General features: G+C 39.0%; 1 protein-coding gene across 2 annotated transcripts; it reads left to right on the top strand.

The window, feature by feature from the left end:
* The first annotated feature begins 5,190 nt into the window (after nucleotides 1–5,190).
* On the top strand, nucleotides 5,191–22,840 carry CDO1 (cysteine dioxygenase type 1). 2 transcript variants are annotated; one of them, XM_088130024.1, is made up of 5 exons: nucleotides 5,191–5,533; nucleotides 12,026–12,103; nucleotides 17,236–17,390; nucleotides 21,053–21,222; nucleotides 22,024–22,840. In XM_088130024.1, exons 1-5 carry the CDS (start codon nucleotides 5,358–5,360, stop codon nucleotides 22,051–22,053), a joined length of 609 nt encoding a protein of 202 aa, XP_087986150.1. In that variant the 5' UTR covers nucleotides 5,191–5,357; the 3' UTR covers nucleotides 22,054–22,840. The 2 variants fall into 2 exon arrangements, with proteins under 2 accessions (XP_087986150.1, XP_087986149.1); XM_088130023.1 differs by having other exon boundaries at nucleotides 5,206–5,533; nucleotides 17,233–17,390; nucleotides 22,024–22,831.
* Nucleotides 22,841–23,124: the final 284 nt, after the last annotated feature.

Below are 23,124 nucleotides of genomic sequence, written 5' to 3'. Positions count from 1 at the left end.
CACACTTTTATGTTCAGTCCACATTCATCATTCATTTATTCTTGAACATTTTCTGCTTTTGGTGGCTGGTGTGGGTCTTCCGGGCTGTGTGGCCGTGTTCTGGAAGTTTTGTTTCCTAACGTTTCACCAGCACCTGTGACCGGTATCTTCAGAGTGCAGGAGCACAGACAGGAGCAGTTCTCTCTGTGCCCAGGGTGATGTGACCCTTTTGTGGGTATTTATAGAGATCTGAGGGGGGGGGGGAAGGGGGGGATTGGGGGTGTGTGTTGGGTTACTGAGTGGCTGCTTGTTTTGGTGTCAGCATCTGTGTGTATCTTCCTGGGGATTAGGCGGGGTTTTTTCTTCTATTGAATTTTCTGCTTTTATCACACCTGCTTCTTAAGTGATTCATTCCTACTGGCATTCAGCTTTTATGTGTCCTAAAACACATAGGGTTTTGACTAAAAGAACATAGTGAATTGACTTCTACGTAACAAAATGGCCAGGAGCATGCTCCAGTATGCAGCCACTTCCTTTTGATGCCCAACACACATACGTACTACATACCATCATTCTACCAGCACGTGCACATCTTAAAATTTCTCCACTTTTCTATCTTTCGAAAACTTTTTACCAAGGTATATAAAATAATCTTACTTGCTCCAATTTTTTACATACCATAAATTTTTTACACCAGTTTCACGCCTGTTCCCATACCAAACACAACTCTTTTGTTGATACATTAATTTTCAGACCTATGCCCATTGTTGTCTCACACCATCTAATATTTGCTGCAAATCATTTGCATTCTCAGCCAAGTACACATGCATTCACAGCCCTAATTAACCCATCTCCAGTGTTACCACAAAGATTTCTTATTAATTTATTCATAAATAAATTGAACAACCAAGGAAACATCACACATCCTCTTCTTGTTCAGTGGTGAGTAATTGTATTTAAAAGATTTATTAATATCAGTGTCAAAGGGCTCAGGGTGGTCTATGTATGCTTTACCTCTATCATATATTGCTATTATATTCAGGAACCAACCTTTAATTTCATGTTTTTGCAAAACATTAGGTATCTGAAGCCTATTCATTTATCACACACTCTCTCTAAATCAAACATGCAGAAAATGTTCTCACATTCATATATTTCTCAGATACCTGCTGATGAGGAAAACTTTGGTCTGCACATCCTCTACCATCATAAGGCTGCACTGCAATTCACAAATTATAAGTGGAAAATAATGGCATTCTTCTAACCATTAGGCCCAGATGTAGTCATCACAGATTAAATACGTCTCAGAACCACTTCAAAAGCAAATCACACTCTGCATTCTTTCTCATCCAAGGTATATGTGTTCTGCTTCTAATGGGTGACCTTTGTAACTCCTTTCCATTTATAAGTTCATCCAAATGGTATGTGGAGAGCCATTGTCCTCATTGACCTTTATATTTCACATGTCTATATCTTTCAACAGGTTGCTTCAAGTGGAGGCTACAGAATTTTGTTACACTATTTAAGTAAATTAATAACTCCCAAATAGTGACCTTTAAGAGGTATCACAGATTAGATGATTTCCCCCATTTTTAGGGAGTGAAGTAAGGACTGGAAGTAAACTATACCAGTAGCATTTTAATATTTACCCATAACCACATTCAGTCCAAAGTGAAATTAATAGTATCTTGCTTTTTAGCTATGGCCTACACTTGTTCCTGTTTTTAAATTGATATATCTAAAACATTCTTTAATACAAAATTGGTAAGGCAAAATTTGCTGATTAATAAGGGTTGAATATGGGGGGAAGGGAACAATGTTATGTAATTTAGAAGGGGGGAAATGGTTTCAAGTATGTCTATAACTGCTGTAAAGAGGATCGGAAATTGCTTCTTTTAAGTATTCTATTGTTTTTCTTTCTCTTTGCTTTCTATTGTTTCCAATGCCTTTTTCTTTCTTTCTTACTTTTTTCCCTATATTTTGTGTTTATCTTTTAACATTGTAAAAAACGTATTTAATAAAAATTATAAAGCAAAAAAAAAAAAAATTTGGTAAGGCTGAACCCGGTTTCAGCAACTGAAGTTCATAACAGTAATGTATCACTTTTAGAATCCGCCGTGTTAAATTATTCAACATATTTTATCCATGGCATAAACAAGTTTTATTTGGTCTCTGTTTTTGTAAGGTCACTTTTTTTTTCAGTATTCATTCTTTCAAGCCAAGTTTGCAGAAATTTGTTTCTTCTGAGAAATCTCTGATATATTGCAGTTATTTAATGGTTTTCCTTGTTCCCTCTCTCTTACATTCTCTTCTGCCACCTTTTTTATTTACTGTAAATGATTTTTTTGCTGCTTCATTGTACAGCTCTAAGCAGCTTACATTATATACAGCACATACAATAGACCAACATTTATCAACATTACCAGATATAACAATAATAAATATGAACTGCCCACAGCTGTTGGGAGTGAGGTGGTTTACAAATTTAATAAATATAAAATATGACCAATATAGATTCAAAATAATAATAGTAATACTAATATCATAAAACCATAACAGAACACCAACCAGCCAGGTTCATCTCAACTCAAGTACATCTTTCATCCTCACCTCAGTCCCCAAATGCACATTAAAACATGTTTTTAAAAGTTTCCTGCATGCTAGAAGCAAAGGTACAGTCCTTCTATCTGGTGGGACGGCATTCCACAGAAAGAGAGCTTTCCTTCTTTAATTTAGGTCAAACATGGAGGAACCGCTGCCTTCCAATTCAACCCAAGTCCTAGCATTCTTCCTTCTTGGCTTAGCAGGCTTGCATGTTAGAGTTGGGCAATATCTGACAGGCCACAAGTTCCCCACTCCTGAACTAAATGCCAACCACTTAGAAAATAGAATTATAACCTTAATACAGACCAAAATGTCAAAATATGCAACAATGCACACTTCAGCCTCTGAAGTCCTACACATAGGAACACGTAACAAATTGTTTTATTTAATGGCTCAAGTATGGAATGAATGCTATGAATAATGAAAGAAAAGATTTGTTAATATGAATGTCTAAATAATTCAGGTGAAAATGCAAATAGCTGTTCTGATCCATTGGAAAATAAATCCCAAAGAAATTAATAATGCTTTTGAATCACCAAAACATTTTCCCAAGCTGGAAGTTAAGTTTGAGAAGAACCAACTAGCAACACTTTCTTCTTGCACCTTTGTTTGTTCAATATTTAGAACGAGAAAGAGTTTTGTTGACCTTTTTAGCATTTCACCTATAATATGTTCTGATATTTTCCTGGAAAAAATAATATAACTGAGTTGATGTGTGCAATCTTTTTGAAAGCCACATTTCTATTTCCAGTGAAAGTTTACATCATTTCTAGATTGTTCACTTAAGTTGGATTTTAAGATTCTTAATATTATAAACAATACTACAAAATGAGATTATATAATGCAAAATGTTGAATAATTATTCAAAATGTTGCCTAGCAATTTGATTTTTGAAATAGGTTCAGTTGGTAAAACACTTACCTAAACGATCATTCCTGTTCAGAAATCCCATCTGTCTTTGGATTGCAAATTCAGGCTCTTTGTGTTCCAGTCTATTCTGCACAAAACAACTGAGTGTTGTATCTCATATAGGCAGCATGATACACTATAGTAAAGTCATCATGGTCAGCTTTTGTAAATAGAAGCATAAAGAAGTTATGCCTATTAATTCTCCATTAGTGAAAATAACTGAATATATAAACTCAGGAAAACAGCATTATTTAAGAAAACAAATGGGACTCTGTAATTTATTCACTGGAATAAATTATATATTTGAGGGGTTCTAAATGAAAGGAGTATTTTGTGCTTTTAATACCCCATCTGCAAATAACTGCAATTTTAATTTTTCAGATGTGTTCTTAGTATAAGTTAACAACAACACATGAATTTAGCTAACATTACCTTATAAATGTGAAGATTAGTAGTAATGGTTACATATAATGCACAACAGAGCACTTAATAGTTGTGCAAAGGATGTACGTATGTGTGTGTGTGTGTGTGTTTATATAGACCAGTGTTTCTCAACCATGGCAACTTGAAGATGTGTGGACCTCAACTCCCATGGCTGGCTAGGGAATTCTGGGGTTGAAGTCCACCCATCTTAAAGTTGCCAAGGTTAAGAAACACTGATATAGACTCTTGTACCAATGGGACAGAATTTATTTATTCCAGTTCAGGATAGGTGGTACACAGCTTTGCAGCACTGACTCTGTTCTGTACTGAAATTTCAGCTGATGATGCTTACCACCCTCTCTTGGTTGCTACGCCAGAAGTATGAATGATGTAAGTGGGAGCTTATCTTCTGAGTTAATGATTGACTTACTGCCTTTGACAGAAGAACTTCAAACAGTTTTTATGCTTGCTTTGGGATTCTGCACCTGCTTCTCTTGCTGCAATTTACTTTTAGCCAAATTTATATTCTTGACATCTCTGGATGCAGCTGACTATGTCCTAAACTACATTCTTTCACCACCCCGATGCTTGCACAATGCTGTACTAACTCTTAATTCCATTTTCAAAACTCGGCGTTGCTGTGCCTGCTATGATAGAAAGGGGAGAATCTCCCCCCTTTTATCATTTTGGTACTTTTAAACATTCTCCACTTGAAGGATAAAATAATCTGCACTATCGAGTGCATTTCTAGTATTTGACCACAAGCATCTCGGGTTCTGCGAGTCCCATGACTATTGCACCACGAAAAGTGGGAATTAAAGAGCCCCGCTGCCATGTGAAACGAAGTGGGGAGGCAAAGAGAACGAACGGATGAGGGTTCTCTAGGATTTGCTAGATTGCTGGAGAACCTGATCGAATCTGGAGGCTTTGCCTTCTATTACAGATGTAAAGGTTACCAGTAATGGTAACCTAAGAGAACCTTCGAGGGCTGAGAGGTCCTTCGTTCTTCCCTTGATAAGGCCTTTCATTGTGCATTCTCCCCGAAACCCCAGCCTTGTGCTGCAGAGTTAAAACCTCGTCTCACTCAGGGTCCTATCCTGTGTGAAACGGGGCCGGAAGGCAAGAGAAGAGGCGGACGCTTCATTCTGGAAAAGCGACGGGGCTCTCAAACAGCAGCCTGTGAACTATTTCGCGGCGACGCTGGGGGTGTCCTTTATTTTAGCGTGCCCAGGAACCTATAGCTGACTGAAAGGGCTGAGTTGGTACCTCCCTCTGCTCTCCTTGGATATTTGGTACGTTCCTCCTCTGAGCGCCAGAAGAGAGAGGCGAGCGAAGCCGGCGGCTCCAGTGCGGGCGTCGCTTTCCGTTGCCTTGCAGGGTGGGAGCCGAGCTTTCGTTGTCCAGCGGGAATTGTTCTTCCAGCCGAGCGGCGACCGACGGTTATGGAGTACTCGGTGCAAGAAGTATGGAAGGCGCGGACCTTGCAGGAGCTGATCGAGATCCTGCATCACTTGTTTGCGGGCGATAAAGTCAATGTGGCAGAAGTGCAGACTTTATTGGAATCTTACGAGAGCAACCCAGAGGAGTGGGGCAAATATGCCCAGTTTGACCAATTCAGGTAAAGGTGGTGGGAAAACCGGGGAGACGAAATTAATGCCTGCTCCGCCGAGTTACAGGCTCGGTGGTTTAGTTGCTACCGAATACAGGAGAATGAAATGCATTCGGTGGGCAGCTCTTCGATGCGAATCCGTTCCCTTCCGTCGCCCCCTCCCGCTTTAACGTGTGCCAAAGTCAGATCTGTTATGCGGATCATGTTACACGTATCTAATTTGCAGCTTTCATAGAAATGTGTATAATCCATCCCTGATGGGTAATGTTTTGTTACCAACCTGGCTCCCTTGGCCGCAAATGAGATCTCTAAGTAGGTTGGTTTTTTTTTTTAAACTAACTTGGAGCGAGGATAGGCCACGCAGTCTAGCGCTGGTTGGTAATTTAGAAATGAATGGAGTATCTTAGAAACAGCTGGGGAGAGCTGCTTTGGCAAAACTCCCAGGCTGACTAGTGTAGACCTCCTTGCCGCGTGACCCTTTTATGCTTCAGGAGGTCCTCGGTTCTCATTGGAAGTGCCCGTGTGGGGAGGGGGGTTTAAGGTGGTAGCTAGATTAACCAGCCTTTGTGTCAAAGGAGGTCATACTAGTTTTGTCCTGCCTTTGCAGCCAATATGTTAGGATCTGCATTACCCCAGTTCCAGTCTTTCTACCTCTTTGTGTATCCGATTATTAGGTATGAAATTATGTGATCACCTGGTTTTCATCTTTCAAGATTTTCCAAGAGTTTGTTCATTTATATACTAAATCTTGAGGAATGCATCTGAAAGTGAATTTGGAGCAACACAACCATGTCAGTTGCAGAAGTGTGAATAGAGTTTAAAAGAATCTCTGGCTGTCTTTAGGTGGAGTATGCGTGTATAGAGGGGCATTCTGTAATGTGATGGCTGCCAAGTGCATCACAACCTGCAGAATGCCAGACTACAGCCTTGTATTTCTCATTTAACACCGCAAAGTTGTTATACTTGATTCTGATACTGGTTTGATTCATAATCCATAGGATGTGCTTATAAGATGCACTGAGTCACAAACCTTCCAATCACATTTGCATGTTGTCTGAACCCAGCCTGGGTGGTTAGTTTCTGGCTCTGTGTGTCTTGCCAACCCAGAAGATAATGTAAACGCAGCCATCCTATTGAAATTGGTCCAATTCATGTGTTCTGTCAGTGGTAACAGTCATGTTGATGGGTCCCATATGACTGCAACAGCTATTGGATTCTCTTTCCATATGGGAATGAAGTCTAAGGATTAGACATTCTCACTCTGTAGAGCTATCTGACACGTGCAGGATGATTTTAAACAAAAAGAGACCTTTGTCCCTCTGACCTCAAGTAACAGAAGACTGAGTGAACTGCAGTACAGCTGTGATATCAGAATGATCATGCACATTTTGTGAATAGCCACTATAATAAAATAGTTATCACTACCCATCCTTTATGCAGTTCATTCCCCTTGGACCTTATGGTTACTACTACCTTCCGTTTCCACAATCATAGGCACAAACATATTTCTGGCTCAACAGAATTAGGTTTTAGTCCATCAAATTGAATATATTGTTGATCTTTTAGGCACTATGAGACTCTTTGTGGGCTATGTCACAACAGTCTAGCAAGGGTATCAAATGGTCTTGAGAATATATAATATATATATCATATATGTTTCTACAATACAGTAAGTAGGTAAATACTTCATGCAGATCCAACTATCCTAGCTTGTAATGATTTGTGAGTCATTAAAGCATAAAGCTGCAACTTTCCAGCAGTAGCTTACCCCCACTGCTGATTTGAGTAAATCAATTGTTGCTTATCTCTGAATACAGCCTTCTTGAATCTGATATTGGTCATACTGCTTGGAAATTCTGGTAGTCACAACCAAGAGAAAGCCCCAGGTCAGAAATGCTCCCTTAACCATTAAGTCATCCTTCCCATATGTAGTAAATAGAAGAATGTCAAAAAATGGGTCCTTAAGGAACATCCAAATCAGCATGGATATTATGTGGGTTAATCATGAGTGGCACAAATTGAATGTTATTCTATGGCTCGGTCATGTTTGGAAAAATACCATTCACTCCTCCCAAAGTTTTGGAGAGTGACTTGACTGTTGTTCAAGAACATGGATTACCTCAATGGCTGATGTAGCAGGCATGACCTTTCCTGGTAGAATACATTTCATGTACATGAGGCTGAAAAGGTTTAGCTGACTCCTTATCAGTTTTAACCTTCCAAGGTAAACAATGGCACTGATTATTCTTCCCTGGGAGCTGCCAAGAGTATATGTGGATCTTTGCTCATTGGTTAGTAAATGCACAACTGTCAGTCAAGGCCATCCCAACTGAATAGCATATCTTGCAAAATTACCTTTCTTCTGTCTTCCTGTTCACCTGTGAAGAATGCCCCAGATACCACTGAATAAAGAATCCTGAATAAGTCTCTAAAGTAACTTATCTCAGTATCAATCAACATAAATCAAAATCTCTGTTACTTTTCACATCTCTTTCTGGGCATCCTGACTACTTTTGTTCCATGTTCTGTTAAAACATTATTTATTTAAGAAAATAATTGGATTATTAGGATGGATAGATTTTTATTTACAAATGCAAGGGAATGGTACCATCCCTCCTTCACACTTTGTGTCTTAGATGGCTATTTCTGTTCAAAACAAAGGGCAGGTATGGGGAAACCTGTGGTTTTAGCAATGTCTGAACTCCCAGAAGACATCCCTGTTCAGACTCATTGGGGCTGAAGCAAGATCTTCAATCAACTGGAAGGCCAGGGGTTCGCTACTACTAGTATAGAGGGAAAGAACATGAAATGTTCTAATCATGAACCAATGGTTGCTTGATATTTCATTGGCTGTCTCCTTTCCCTTAAGTAAATATATTCCATAAATTTAAAGGAAACTGCTTGTCTGAGATTCAAGTGATTGGAAGCAGATGGTGGCAAGAAAGGAGTAACCAAGAAGCTGAGGCCTCTTGCTAGTGACCTGCTCTGCAAACTGGGTACTTGATCAGTTGCATCATGCATCATAGTGGCAATTAAACCAAAATAATGGCAAGGCGCCTGAGATGAAAACTCCACATTTTCTGACTCATAAGTGCAAAGTGTTTTGGATGGCAGAGGAGACTTAGATTCAAACCCATTTGTAGTCCCAAACATCCTGGCTGGCTTGATGCAGTCTCTTATTATCACCATGCTAGGTTGCTTGATGGAATTGCCTCTTACTGTACTGTATCATTAAGCATGAATATTATCAGGATAACAAGTAATAAAGCAAACCACAATAAAGCAAGTTAGTAAATACAGTAAGTCTTTAAAAATTAAACAATATATCTTGGAACAAGAAAGAGGGCTTTGTTTAGTTCCTCAGAACAGACTAGTTGGTCATAGAGAAATAACCCTCAGAAACTATCCCATAATTTGGATGCTACAAGCCAAAAGGCCCTGTTACAGAAGTCACAGCTCTGGTAGTTTATGCACTTCCCTCCATAAGTCCTATGAAGAGAGATTAAAGGAGTGGGATACGTTTAGCCTTGAGAAAAAAAACGGGAGGGGGGAAGGGAAAATGACAACACTCTTCAAATACCTGAAAGGAAGTCCCATAAAATGGGACAGGACCTGTTTTCTCTCATTCCAGAGGGCAAGACGTCAAATAGTGGACTTAAGTTACAAAAGGCAGGTTATGAAGTGGGAGGGAAACTGTTCCAACTGAGCAGTTTTACAGTGGAATCAATTATTCAGGGAGGTGTCCCTTCATTGGTTATGTGTATTCAAGGACTATACTCTTTCTGAATAATTGGTTGATTATGGGTCGCCTTGAACACTATTCATTTTCCTGAAGCATTCTGGAATCCTTGAAGTAAGCAGGTTCCTTAGGTCTGTTTTTCCCTTCTTGATCCCTTTTGTTGCCTTAAACGCCATCTGATGGACCTCAAGACTGGTGAAATGCAAAGTAGATCGCGCAAGCTTAAGTCTGATCATTCCTCTTGTTCATAAACTATCCTGCAGAGAGCTTTACAAAAGGGTTTCCCCCTCCCCCAATAGTTGCCATGCTGTCACCCATTGCAATACACCAGAACATTGGATAAACAGATTAGGAATTTAGTTTTATCAATGAGCAAATTGGAATGGAATTGGTTTCAACCCATCTGTGTCATTATCAATGGTACCTGTGGGGTGTGTGTGTGTGTGTGTGGGTGTGTGTGTGTGTGTGTGTAAAACTGGCAAGATGGCAGTTGCAGAACTGCTATCCAAGAGATTGATGCCACGCGCACATACAGAGGGGCAAGGCTTTAATCATGAAGGTGGACTGTCATCTTGTCTGTTTCGACACATGTATACCCTGTGGATGCAGCTGGTCACTTTGGGGAGATGAAAATCTATTCTGAATTACAGTATACCAGCTCAGTATCAGGAAATATCCATATCTAATACACACCTCTGCTTTCTACTTACATAGTGTAACTGTGCCTATCAGTTAGAAAAAAGAAATTGACTCGGTGCTCCATGCTCATTACCCAAAGTATTTTTTATAATGATTTTATTAAAGATTACAACATACAGATATGTTGCAACACTAATGCAAACTACAAAAGATAAAAAAGAAAAAGGGAAAAAATAGAAAAAAGAAAAAAATTAAAAGAAGAAAAAAGAAAAGAAAAAGAAGTAACTTCCCCTTTCTTCCCAGCAAGCATATACTGTACAACCTCAACAACTCATGAGGAGCAGCTCTCTGGAATACATGTGGGTTATCTCATGATCTCTCCTTTCTCCGGAGTGATTTCGCCAGTCCAGACCCAGTGTCCAGCCGCTATCTCCCCCGTAAACGTTGTGCCGCGTTGCTGGGACATTCACCTCACCATAGCACTCACCGGAAGTCCCTCCTCATTACCCAAAGTATTGACTCGTGTTTTATTATGTTATTACTAGTTAGATAAGAGAAGATTTTATTTTTCTAGGGCGGTACCGTGTTGTTATGTTGTATATTGTATATTGGTTGCAATATTTTTGATAATATATTGCCTGTACATAAGTGGGTTTCCTGCATTTCAACTCTTTCTCTGTTTTTCATTCTGAACAATCTCTTTGCAGATAACTTCTAATTTGCAAATTTGGCTCCATGTTTGGATGGTGCTCTGATCTAAACCTACATACATTCACCTGGTAATATTTAAAAGAGGTGAATGTGAATAATATTTAAAAGAGGTATTTTCTAGTGAAAATACATTAGCAAGCTGTCTTTATTTACAGCTGTTTAAAAGGCAGACTTAATTCAAATGTACTGGAGAATTTCTGTTCAGTTTTTTTTTTCCATTCTGTGAGCTGTATCCTTTATCTTGCACCTTATTGAAGAACTTCCTAATCAGAAACTCTTGTGTAACTCCTGTCCTTGATACTCCTATCCTTATCTTGTTTGTCATAATATAATCTCTTGTTTGCCAGCATATAAAATTGGTATTTTATCAGGAAAATCTCTCCCTTTCTCTTTTGTTGCTTTCATGAAAATGTGTCCACATGTGCATGCACACGCTATATATTCTTATATAACTTTACCTTCAGGCTATAAAATACCTCAGGCAGAAAAGTAGCTTTCCTTAACATGGTTGTAAACATTTGAAAATTATATAAGGATAATTTTAATAACTTTCTGAGTGCTACAAGGATTTTGGAGCTGACAATTTGGAACTGCAGAAATTATCTAATCCAAGAAGTATTTGGGTTACATTGTCAACTGGGTTGTGAATTTGTTTTTAATAATAGGCAACTTGTTTGGAATTCTATAGCACTATGTACAAGTTTTTTTTTTTAACTGATTTGTTTCCATTTAGTTCCCTTGGACTTTATTTTAGATGAGAAAGGGATCTTGGAAAAGATTAGCACAGCATAAAATATAAAGATGGATGTGGAATAAAAAATACATGTGTAATAGTGCTGGTGGAAAATAATTACTTTTCTACCTCCCTCTTAGCTCCTAAGACTTCCCTGTGTCCAAGCAGAATCCATCTGAATAGAGTGAAGCATGGGGAACTGAAGAGAGAAACTCTCCCCCACCCCACCCCACCCCACCCCACCCCACCCCAATAGAGAATCATTCCACAAGTAGACTCACATATTCACTGGAGCTCCCTAACCCTTAAGGAAGCATTTTCAAAAGACAACTAGGAGGAAAAAAGGTTTGAAAGCTGGTGTCCACTAATCATATTATATATGTTTTAGTTTAGTGTCCCACTATGTGTTTAAAGCATTTGACATGATAGTTGTCCTGCATCTGCCTGTAAGGCAACTCAGTATTATTTTCTGAATACAAACATGCTAGAGATGCTCATAATATCAAAGGATGCAAATCTAGTGAATAAAACTGCCTTATGTCTCAATACAGAAATAACCTTCAGTATGAGGTGCTTTGGGAACAGAATGGCAGTCTCTCATCCCATTTAATATCCTCTTAAAATTGCTTCTGCTTCTTAATGGTAAAACTTATAAAGACCCCCTGATTTATCATTTCAGATATACAAGAAATCTTGTAGATAAAGGAAATGGAAAATTCAACCTGATTATCTTATGCTGGGGAGAAGGTCACGGCAGGTTTGTAATTTTCAAAAGACTATGGATGCAATTTTACAATGTGTTACAACTGTGCCAACCTGAATGCATTCTGAAGACAGCATTGTTTGTATCATAACTTAGCAATAGATGGTTAAATTCCACCTTTCCTAAAGATTGATAACTTTTTAATTCACAGATCTAAACCAGATGTGCAACAGCTATCAATGGCCACATTTTTGTATACCTGATTACTTCTAATAGTCACTAGTCAGCTCATGATGCTTCATTGGTGCTTGCTGATTTCTCTTGAAGTAGGTTTTTTTTCCTTTCCATAAGCCTACAATGGCTGTGGCCCTGTTTCCCAGAAAGTATTGTGCCGCCTCCCCTGTTCAGCCTGTGAAAGCTAGCCAGAAAAGATACAACTTGCTTTGATCCCAGGAAGGCAAGTGAAGATGCAGATCTGCTCTGTGCCTGCATTCAGCAGCCCCAGGACTATTCCAAAAGAAAACCATGTTTGACCATGCTGCTGCTTGTATTCCCCATCTCCAGAACTGAGACTGTTAACAGGACTTCTCATAAAAGACCAGTTACCAAAATGGGGGCTCAAAAGTGCAACCTCCCCACACACACCACACACATTTTCAAAAAGAGAACTGAACTTGACTTCTAGCAATTTTGTGTACTCAACCGTGAGTTTTTTCAGCAACGGTATATAAAGGGTTTTCCATTGCCATCTTCTGGAAGGTTTTTCTACTTCCAGGTCTCAGCCCTCAAAGTCCCTCCTGGTCTCCCATGCAAATACCAACCAGGCCTGACCTTGCTTAACTTCTGAGCTCAGACAGATCTCTTTTAAAAAGAAATAAGCATCAAATACAGAACTTCTGTTCCTGGAAGGGTAGATAGATTCAGAGTCACTCTTCTCCCCCATGCTTGGATCTTTATTTCTCCAAATATTTTTTTAGTATTTAATTTTCAAGCATTCTTTTCTTACACTTTAAAATTGAGTATGACTTCATAACTGACCCAAGAACCAGCCCATCAGTCCTGTGTATGCATACCACGTTTGAGAACGGGGAGGAATTCATTTATAGATGTAATGGAATGGAATTATGAAGGCCAAGCTCAGGAAGATAAGCATTTTCTTAGCTCACCGGAACCGCATGGGAGGAACAAAAGGATGAGACTGGCACCTCCCTGAGGAATTCACACTGTTGTGGCGGGAGGACTTTGGGAACTGGGGTTTTAGTCTGGGAAGATTCTTGCTAGAGGTTGTAGCTAATAAACATTGCTGGACTGAATTTACATGGTGTCCTGGAGTTCCTTGGGCTAGGCTGACATCAATCTTCCCAGACTACAACCCCAGTTCCCAAAGTCCTCCCGCCACAACAGTGTGAATTCCTCAGGGAGGTGCCAGTCTCATCCTTATGTTCCTCCCACGCGGTTCCGGTGAGCTAAGAAAATGCTTATCTCCCTGAGCTTGGCCTTCATAATTCCATTCCATCACAATAATGTTTATTCCTCCCCCCACATTTTTTATTCTAACTATCACAGTCCCAAATTGTGGGTACAAGAGAAAATTAAAACCACCTAATTCCAGTATTTTAAGAGCAGGGCAATAAGAACTACATACGACAAGAGGCCCAGTGTCACATTTGACATTAAAACTGACACAGCCAGTGAGCTGTGTACTGGAGCACCTGGGAAGCCTGAAGAATCCATTTCTCCAGAACTCAGTCCAGAGAAGATAGTTATATGACTGTCCCAAATGCAGTGATTTCCACATGGGTTCACCACTAAAATCATACATTTCAGAAAATCAGCAAATTATGGTACATTAACAGATGTTCATATACATCTGGATTCCTTCATAGATGTTTATCCTAACATTGCAGTCACTGGCAGGTTTCCCCTGCCAGCTACAAATGGAAACAAACTGTGGGTGAGCATTGTCTTTTTGGTCTACAAACATATAGTATACGTGGGTTTTATAGCTTAACCAGAAATAGCTCTTGGAAACAGTCCGTCATTTTACTTCTGGTTTTTGCAGGACTGCCATCTTGATTGGTTTTGTCAGAACAAGTTGCTTTAGCACCACTTGGTGACTTCCTTCTTTGTGTTTTATTACAATGGTAGCAGGGTTTTCATCGCTCTGACCAGCCTCTGTATGATGGTTCTGGGGTTTGACTGAAAGAGCATTGTGCTGTGATGGCTGCTTAAAACCAGGAGTAGAATGTTCCTCTTAGCCCTCCCCCACCCCAATCTTTTTCTCTTTTTTTGCAATCTGGTCAGTGGAGTCTGCCAGTATCTCTCTGAAGTGTCATTGGCAATGTGGCAAAGGATAAGGTCTCCCTTTTACGCACAACAGTCTCTCTGTAGCTACGGAGGTGGCTTAGAATCCTGAGATCCTGAAACAACAGTTGTTCTGAGCCCCCAGGTCGCCTCTAGCCTTCGAGGTGTGAAGGATATGAGCTTTGTAAGACAGAAGAGAACTTGCTCCTTTTTTTAGCTCTTTTTTTCTGTTCCCTAGTTAGTAGGGAACAGAATAATATTGCTTCTGGGGTTTTTTTTGGTTTGTTGTTTTGTTATTGTTATTGTGTTTTGTTTTTCTGGAACATGTGCTATTAGTGTTGAAAAATTATTGTGGCTCATTTCCACTTTAGTTGGCACCCAGCACATTCCAATTAATCCCTATATTAGATCAGATCAGATCAGAGCAAGCACACGCATCACTCAGTTCAGCTGGCAAAAACATAGCTTGATGCTTATTTAGCAGCAAACATTGAAAACAGAGAACTGGCAAGACCATGATAAAGGCAGACAAAACAGGGAGAGAGACATGAACTACAGGCAACATTTACATTATCTCTATCTATCTGTATATCAGAAGGCGTAGCATTTTCCACTGGAAACAATATTGTGGGGAATTAGCATGGACCGTCGCAAAAAAAGTGGCCTTTGGTTATTCCAGCCTTAAACCTTTTATGTAGCAATAGCACCACAGAGATGAAAAGTAGGACACGTGGCGATCCCTCCTCTATTCTGCATGTGAAGGAAACCATTTTGTGGTTAGGGATGAGGTATCCAACAATCACAACCACATTCATAATTTGACCTACCCCATTTATGGCCAAAATTGAGGAAGTGCATATACTTGGATGCTTAGAAGGATTAATTAGCATGAAGATCTGTAAGGAGGCTGCAGTTGCATTCAGTAAATTTGCCTGCATCACTTAATACAGTGTTGTCCAAACATGCTGGCTGGGGAATTCTGTGAGTTGAAGTCCACTCATCTTAAAGTGGCCAAGTTTGGACAACACTGACTTAATACATTCCAGTCCCTTATAATCCCAGATGTAGGACTCAGAGAACAAGGCTACTGCTGCTGGTAGAGCAGTAGGCAATATGGTTTGCAATAGTGAACCTATGGGTAAGAGTTTTTTCACCATAGTTTAACACTGTTTCCAAGTCTAGATATTGACTGTCTTAGTTCTGTTTCTTTCCGAATCAACATTCCTAGCTTCTTTGAAGCACTTTTTTATAAGCTAGATACTTCACTTTTTCCCCCTCTAAACTTGTTGCACAGTGTAAGAATGTGGCATTTCTTTTCTACTGCAAAACAGACACAGAAGCAATAAAAACTGCCAAGTTGGTTTTCAATAAAAAGCATGTGCAAACATATTTTACTCTATCAAACTATTTTCTCTACTTAGCATCTGTAATAAATTTAGTTGCTATGTTTGTTAGCAACTTGAATCCTGAAGCCAAATATGTTGTCAGAAATATAGCATCAACAATGATGGATCTTAAAGCATGTTAGGAAGCTTGCAGGCAAGAATTTTAGAAGTAGCATATAAATAAGTATGCTTATGTATAAGAAGTAATTGTAGACTGAGCTTACAGTTGTAGGGTTGGTCTATAGTTCTGATTTAAAAAGTAAAGATTGTGTTATTTCTAGTTGTGATTCCTGTGGGCTAGGAGTAGGAACCACCTACCCCGAGAAATCTTTAAGATTCCCCTCCTTAATTTAGGGGTACAATTGCTGGCTACAATGCTTACGTTGGTTCAGTCCAAGTAAATGTTTTTAGGGAAAAGTGCAAAATACATAGACTGCCAACTTTTGCTGAACTACAATTCCCAACACCCCTCACTATGGATCATTTGACTGGGATGGTGGGATTAGGAGTTCTGCAACACCTGGAAACTGAAAAGTTGTCTTCACTGCTTTAGAACGTTGTAAAGATAAGATCCTTTCACATGGAACTTAACCCCTGGTGACTTCAGGGATATGTCTGTGTAGTTTTCTTGGCAACAATGCAGAAATGATTTATCATTGCCTTCCTCCAGGGTGTTCCCCCCCCCCCAACTTCTCAATGTAGCCTACAGTTGTGGAAGTTCCTGGCAATCTGCCATCCAAATCCTAAGCAGGTCCAACCCTTGCTTAGCTTTTCCAGATCAGCCAAAGATGGCTTGTTGCTGTTACCTAACTGGACTAGGATATTATATTACAAGTAGTCCTTGTTTAATGACCATTCATTTAACAACGGTTTGAAGTTATGATGGCCTTGGAAAAAGTGTTTTACAACCTGTACTTGCACTTATGACTGTTGCAAACTGTCACACTGCCCCCCACAGTCACATGATCGCGATTTGTGACTTTTTACGATGGTCATTAAGTGAATCACTGTGGTTGTTAAGCAAATCATGTGGTTGTTAAACAAATTCCAGCAAAACCCATCCATTGGGGAAGCTGGATTCACTTAATGACCATGTGATTCGCTTAATGACCACATGATTTGCTTGACAACCATGTTGATTCACTTAATGACCATTGTAAAAAAGGTCATAAAATCAGCTCCGGTCATGTGACAATTTGTTTAATGGCCAAATTGCTTAGCGACCTAAATTCTGGTCCCTATTGTGGCCGGATAGTGAGGACTACCTATAATGATAATTGGATTTGTAGGGCACATTCTGGCTTGCAAAACGGAAATTATTAATTTTTGGTTATTGCCAGTATACTGTCTGGGAATTCTGGAAATTGCATTTGAATCCTTTGGAGGATGCCAAGTTGTAGAAAGCTGATCTAATCCATATATAGTGTATATACTATACAGGCATCAATCTTGCTGACTTTATACATTTTTTTAAAAAAATCTCTATTTCTGTAGCAGTATCCATGACCACACAAGTTCACACTGCTTTATGAAACTCCTTCAAGGAAACCTAAAGGAAACTTTGTTTGAGTGGCCTGGCAAAAAGGGAGTTGGAGAGATGCTGAAAAAGTCAGAAAGGGTGTTAAAGAGAAATCAATGTGCCTATATTAATGGTAAGTCCTTTTGCTTTGGTGTCTTTAAAATTAACATTACCTTTCCCAACAGTGATTACACACAAAAGTTTACATTTTTATGGTGTGTTAAAAGACATGTGAAGGTCCTTCTATGATTTTGGGGAGTTAGCCTTATTTCTCCTGCTTCCCCAAATGGCTGGTTTGCTTTACTTGCTTGCTTGCTTATTTATTTATACATACATACCTGATTTTGGGAACCTCATTCAACTTCCTCCTTATAATTTAAACTGTTTATCTCCAATAGGGGCCAATCTTAGAAGCCGACATGGTTGGGTATCTACTGACAGCTTGGTGATTCAGAAAGATTTTGTTGATACCCCAGTTGCCATCAAAACCATTGCTCAGTGTAAGGAACATTGGTTGCCCCTGTGTCCGTCACTCACGTATCACCCATTCATCTTACCTTCTCTTTTCCATTGACATATTTTGTCTAGTAGTATTTCTTATGATTCAGCTCTGTTCTCTAATCCTAGAGGACAGGGGAGTTGGACAGGAGACACTGCTAGATCCCACCAAATCCTGCCAACCATTCTGTTGTAAGTAAAAAACAAAAACGGGGAAGATACAGAAATCCCAGAATTGGCACAGTTTTATGATGGAGGCCTCCCCTGCCAATTTCTAACTTATCATAAACAAAACAAAACAAAACAAAACAAAACCTTGATTTTACAATATTTGCTATCATATTTTCCCTGGGAAAAGAAAACCCCAAAGATTATACTTTCTACCCTGGATAGCATGTATTTCCTTATAATATGTGTTATCCAGTAAGACTTACACATAATAGCTAAAATGTTGGATTCCCGTGTGATTCTGATAGTGGGGATTTCATCTTCAAAAGATCAGGGGTCTGATCATAGCGATTCTCTCCCTGTCTCATGATGACTACCCAAATACTTTTTAACAGACTTTGGCTTAGCTTGCTGCAGCTAAGTTTTCCTTACCTTTAAACCACATAAGTTTCCATTCCATTCCTGAGAGTTGTCTTCAGTTTGTTTTATTTGTTCTGTTTGTCACAGTGTTTTTCCTTTCTGCCAAGTTGTCTTCTCATCTGTCCCTGGCTATCCATAAACTTCCTCAGCTGCTGCTTCCATTTTTTAAAGATTTTCCTCTTCAAACCATCTTTCAGCTACTGTATATGGTTACACAACTTACAAGCTTAGATGTTGAAATAGTGGGGCAAATTAACTGATCTTTAGCCTTAGGAAGGCTTGTTCTGTATGGCCATATCCTTAAATAATAAAGAAACCCAAACCAAACCTGACTAAATTAGGAGCTACTTTTAGCCTTAGCTGTTTTTGTGGCTAATGCCTTCTGATTCCCTGTCCCTCCATTCATTTGAAATAACAAAAAAGAAGATGGGGTAGCCCAATCTCTGTAGAGATAACAGTAGCAGGTTTAGCATCTCCCATTCTTTCTCTCCAAGTGGGGGAAAAATGGGTGTCTAAATTATCCTGTTTTTCCCAGCCACTTTATCTTCCCGGCTTTGTGCTGGAAATCAGAAGAGAAGGCTAAGCTTAACTTTACCTTCTCTTCCAGCTCCAGATTACAATAAAAGCCAAGTGAATAAAACCTATTCAATGTCTGCCATTTGACCTACGCATCATTGCTTAAAGTCCCTTATATCAGGTAGTCCATGAAGCTGACAAGGCAGCTATGTAATTTTTCAGCTCCTCTCTTGTTGCACAACTTCATCAGTCTGTACATGCTGGGAAAGATGTTCTGGTAATACTACATACTTTTCACCAAACAGGTATTGTAAGTTAGGAGATGCTAGCAGCATGCGCACATCCAAGGGAGTCAGCCAGAAGAGCACCCCAGTTCCAGACCAAACATATTCCTGCCAGCTGGATGACATTGAGACAGCTACATATGCATTATCGTGCTACATCATTTGGTGTCCAAACTAAATAGCCCACCCGCTGCTAATTTATTCTGGCAGGTCAGAGGAGGAGAAAGTGTAATTCCTTTTGGTGGACAGGCATGTGAAAACCACGAAAAAGATGGTTAGGTTCTCTGCTCTTGCTACCTTCATTCAAATACTAACTGTTTAGGTTCCCCAACCCCCAAATACACATATACCCTCCCATGGAAAAGCCTGGTCATTTTAGCATCTTTTTATAACTTTTAGGGTTTTTTATGCTTTATTTTGTATATGTATATGCTCATTTTAGATATTCATTTTATGATGCTGGTCTATGACTGTAATAAACTTTAAGTAGCTACTCAATGTGTACGTTTGAAAATAAGTTAAATGTAACAAGCTCCTTCCTAGCCTGAATATATCTAGGTTTCTGGATTCATACAGCCCACTAGGATTGCCGGTGACCTGGTTAAAATGGCACGTGAATGCAGTCAAAGACATTAATACATACCGTATTTTTCCGACAATAAGACACCCCCATGTACAAGATGACCCCCACTTTTCCAACCCAAAATTAAGAAATCAATATTTTAAAGATAGTGCAGAACACATTTTTATTTAGTAATTAGTTAACATTTACCTGATACACTCGGTGGGAGGAGGTCCAAACCGTCTCTCTGCAGCTCTGTTTCCAGGCTCTTTTGCATAACTGATTACATTCAAGCACGAGTGAAACTGCTTGTCTCTGCAAACAGCCTTCCTCCAATTGGTTTGTTCAGCATCAGCTGACATCAGTTACATCAGGCTCGTGACTGGAGGAAGTCTGTTTGGGAGACAAGCTATTTCACTCGTGATTGGAGACTAGCAATAGGAGGAAGCCTCTCTGCAGAAACAAAGTATGGGCAGTTTTGCAACCGTGCGATTCTCAGCTGACTTCCTTGAATAAGACGCCCTTCAATTTTTAGGGTAAGGATTTTAGAAAAAAGTATCGTCTTATAGTCGGAAGAATATGGTACATTGTTTTTCATTTCTGGGATCTCTTCCATTAGCTGAAAATGGAAGTGTTCAAATTACAGAGTTTTACATAAAAATGAATGAGAATAACTTCTGTTTCTGCAATTTTCCCTCAATGAAAATCCACAGCTCCTGAGAAAATGACCTGCCAAACAATCTAGTAACGCACGATAAGTGAAAATGGCAACTGCCCAATAAAATGCAGAGGAGCCATCTTGGCTTGTAGCCCAGCCACGTCTCCCAGTGCTTTGTGTGGTTGTTTGTCCGTCTGTCTGTCTTACACCTGTTTTAAAAAAGTCTTTAAAACCCATAATGACCTGTTTAGGGTTGGAGCCATTGGAAACAGGCTTAGGAAACCCTTCACTGTTCTTTCACTATTTTGCCTTCCTGTGTTTCCACAGGGAATTTTTTAAAAAAATGATGGGGTGCTAGAAGTACCCCATTGGGGTTGATCTATGTCCTATGGCCAGAAAGGAACATTGTCTCTCTAGGTTTGCAGGACATAACCTGATTCAGAGGAGTAAACTACAGTTATCCCAGGATACTTTAATGGAAGTCCAATTCTGATTGAGAAATAAACTGGGTTCCTGGGTATGTATGCTGGGTCTTTGAAAGTCCCATTTAAATATAGCATGTTAATGCAGCCAGTGAAACTGTCACTTAATGAGCTTCATGGAGGGGTGGGATTGAGAACCTGGATCTGCCCAATCTAACACTAACTGTTGTGCTGCATTGATTTATTATGCTCTTATATCCTTGGTAGACTCCATTGGTTTGCATCGTGTGGAGAACCCAAGCCATACTGAAACGGCTGTTAGTCTCCACTTGTACAGTCCACCATTTGAAACCTGCCAGACCTTTGATCAAAGAACTGGGCACAAGCAAAAAGTTAAAATGACGTTCTATAGTCAGTTTGGAGAAAGGACTCCTTATGTAAGTATCACTACTTGTTTCTTGACATTTGTGGTCCTGCTGACAGAAGCAATGAGAAAGCCATCAGGAAACAAGCTTCAGTCTTACAAAACCATAGTTAGGGAAGGGTATTAGAAACAGTATATTTTTATGCCTGAACAAAGCTTCAGAATGACTAGAGGAAAAAACACACACTAGATTTATTATAAAAGTTTCCATCCTGCCTTTTCATTACTAAAAATAACACCCAAATAGAATATGTTGTACACATTCAGGATGGCACATATTCACTCTAACATTTCATATTGCAAGTTTATATATTTTTTTAAAAAAGGAGACTAAAAAGAGGGAGGGTGCTCTTTGAAAAAAGAACAGAATTTATGAACTTGAAAAACCATATGAGACTAGAATCCTTATCCTGATATTGCAGTTCTCTCAGGGCAGACATTTGAAGAAAATTGAATTGTGCAGTTCTCTGTCTTGTTGAAAATGCTGGTCTGCATGATAGCCCTTGAGAAGTGTCTCAGCTAAAAAAGAATCAAAAAAATCAATTTCTGATAATTAATCATTATTATTGGGAGTAGTTTAGCACTAAAAAATAATGATGATTATAATGTTTTTTAGATATTTTAAAAATCCATTCCCTTCCCTTACATGAAAAGGGCAAATCTGTGTTTATGTTTCAGAAAATTTATTGGGAGGCATAATAAGTACTTGACATTGCATTTTTCAGTCATACAATTATTTAGAGTTCATGCTACAGAGACCTCTGTTTTATTTAAAATAACTGAAAACTCTCCATTTCTCTCTTTCTTCCTCTAGACTTCAGCAGTTTCTCAAGAGAACAACTGAGAAGCACAAAACTTACTGAATTGTATATTATTTTATTTTGTTAGGATTTGTTTGAGCAAGAGCAGAAGAATTATGTGGTTAATACTAGTACCAAGCTGTATCTTTATGCAGGACTACATAGCTCTCCTAGATGAAAAACAGCTTCTTAGCTATGATTCCTCCCTCCCTCTAACACTAAAGGAAGTGCAGAATATAGAAGACTCTTGCAGTCAACCATCAAATAAGAGCTGGGGGGTGCCTCTTATTAGTTCTACTTCTGAGACTGTGCACACGGACATTGTACCTAACAGGGCCTCAGAATGAATGTATACCAGTTAAACTAGTTGTGTAACTTGTTAAACTCCATGTTAACAATAATTCATTCTTATCTAGTGTATACTTTATGATGTAAACAGAATTCTTTTTATCCTGGATATAATGATTTGTTGGAATTTTTAATTGTGCATTTTAAAATCTAACGTGTAAGTTCTGTATTTTCTTAATAGAGGCAATAAGGAATATCTTGTACAATGTTTTATTCAGAAAAAGGTGTCTGTGGTTAAGTTAAGGGTGATGAATGGGCTCAACTTCTAATGTTTAAGGTGGGTTGTATTATTAAAACCTGTCCAATTACCTTAATAAAACGGACTTTTGGACACACTTGTACTATTGATTTTCTAAAAAATGTAGTGTTACTGATGAATTTGGTCTGTTCAGTAAGTGTCTGTTCAGTAATTTTATTAGACCCAGCCATTACAAAGGACAAGGGGGAAAAGAACAGTGATTTTTTTTTATTTTCTCTAAATCAGGGATGCTTTTAAACACAGTGTGTAGCACTAGCAATTAAAAGGTACTGTGTAACTATTCCATTCTTTTTTCAACTAACTTCTTTCTGTAGAAAACAAACAGTGGTGAAAAAGATTTGTCTGACAAGTTAAAATTGGAACTCTTTTTCACAGAACAGAGGCCACGTACTTGTGCAGGATACTGACAGCAATTACTTGGGAGTACACTTCAGTGAATCAGTAAGGCTTATATTACGTAAATGTGCAAAAATAGAACTGGAGGTATTTTCTTCCAAGGTTATGCTCA

The sequence above is a fragment of the Python bivittatus genome, unplaced genomic scaffold (assembly GCF_059951505.1).
Source record: "Python bivittatus isolate LINGU-HERP-01145 unplaced genomic scaffold, Pbiv_v1 ctg000850_np1212, whole genome shotgun sequence".
In the NCBI taxonomy this organism is placed as follows: Eukaryota; Metazoa; Chordata; class Lepidosauria; order Squamata; family Pythonidae; genus Python; species Python bivittatus.
The sequence above is the reverse complement of the archived record's forward strand: the minus strand, read 5'-3'. Positions and strand labels throughout refer to the sequence as shown.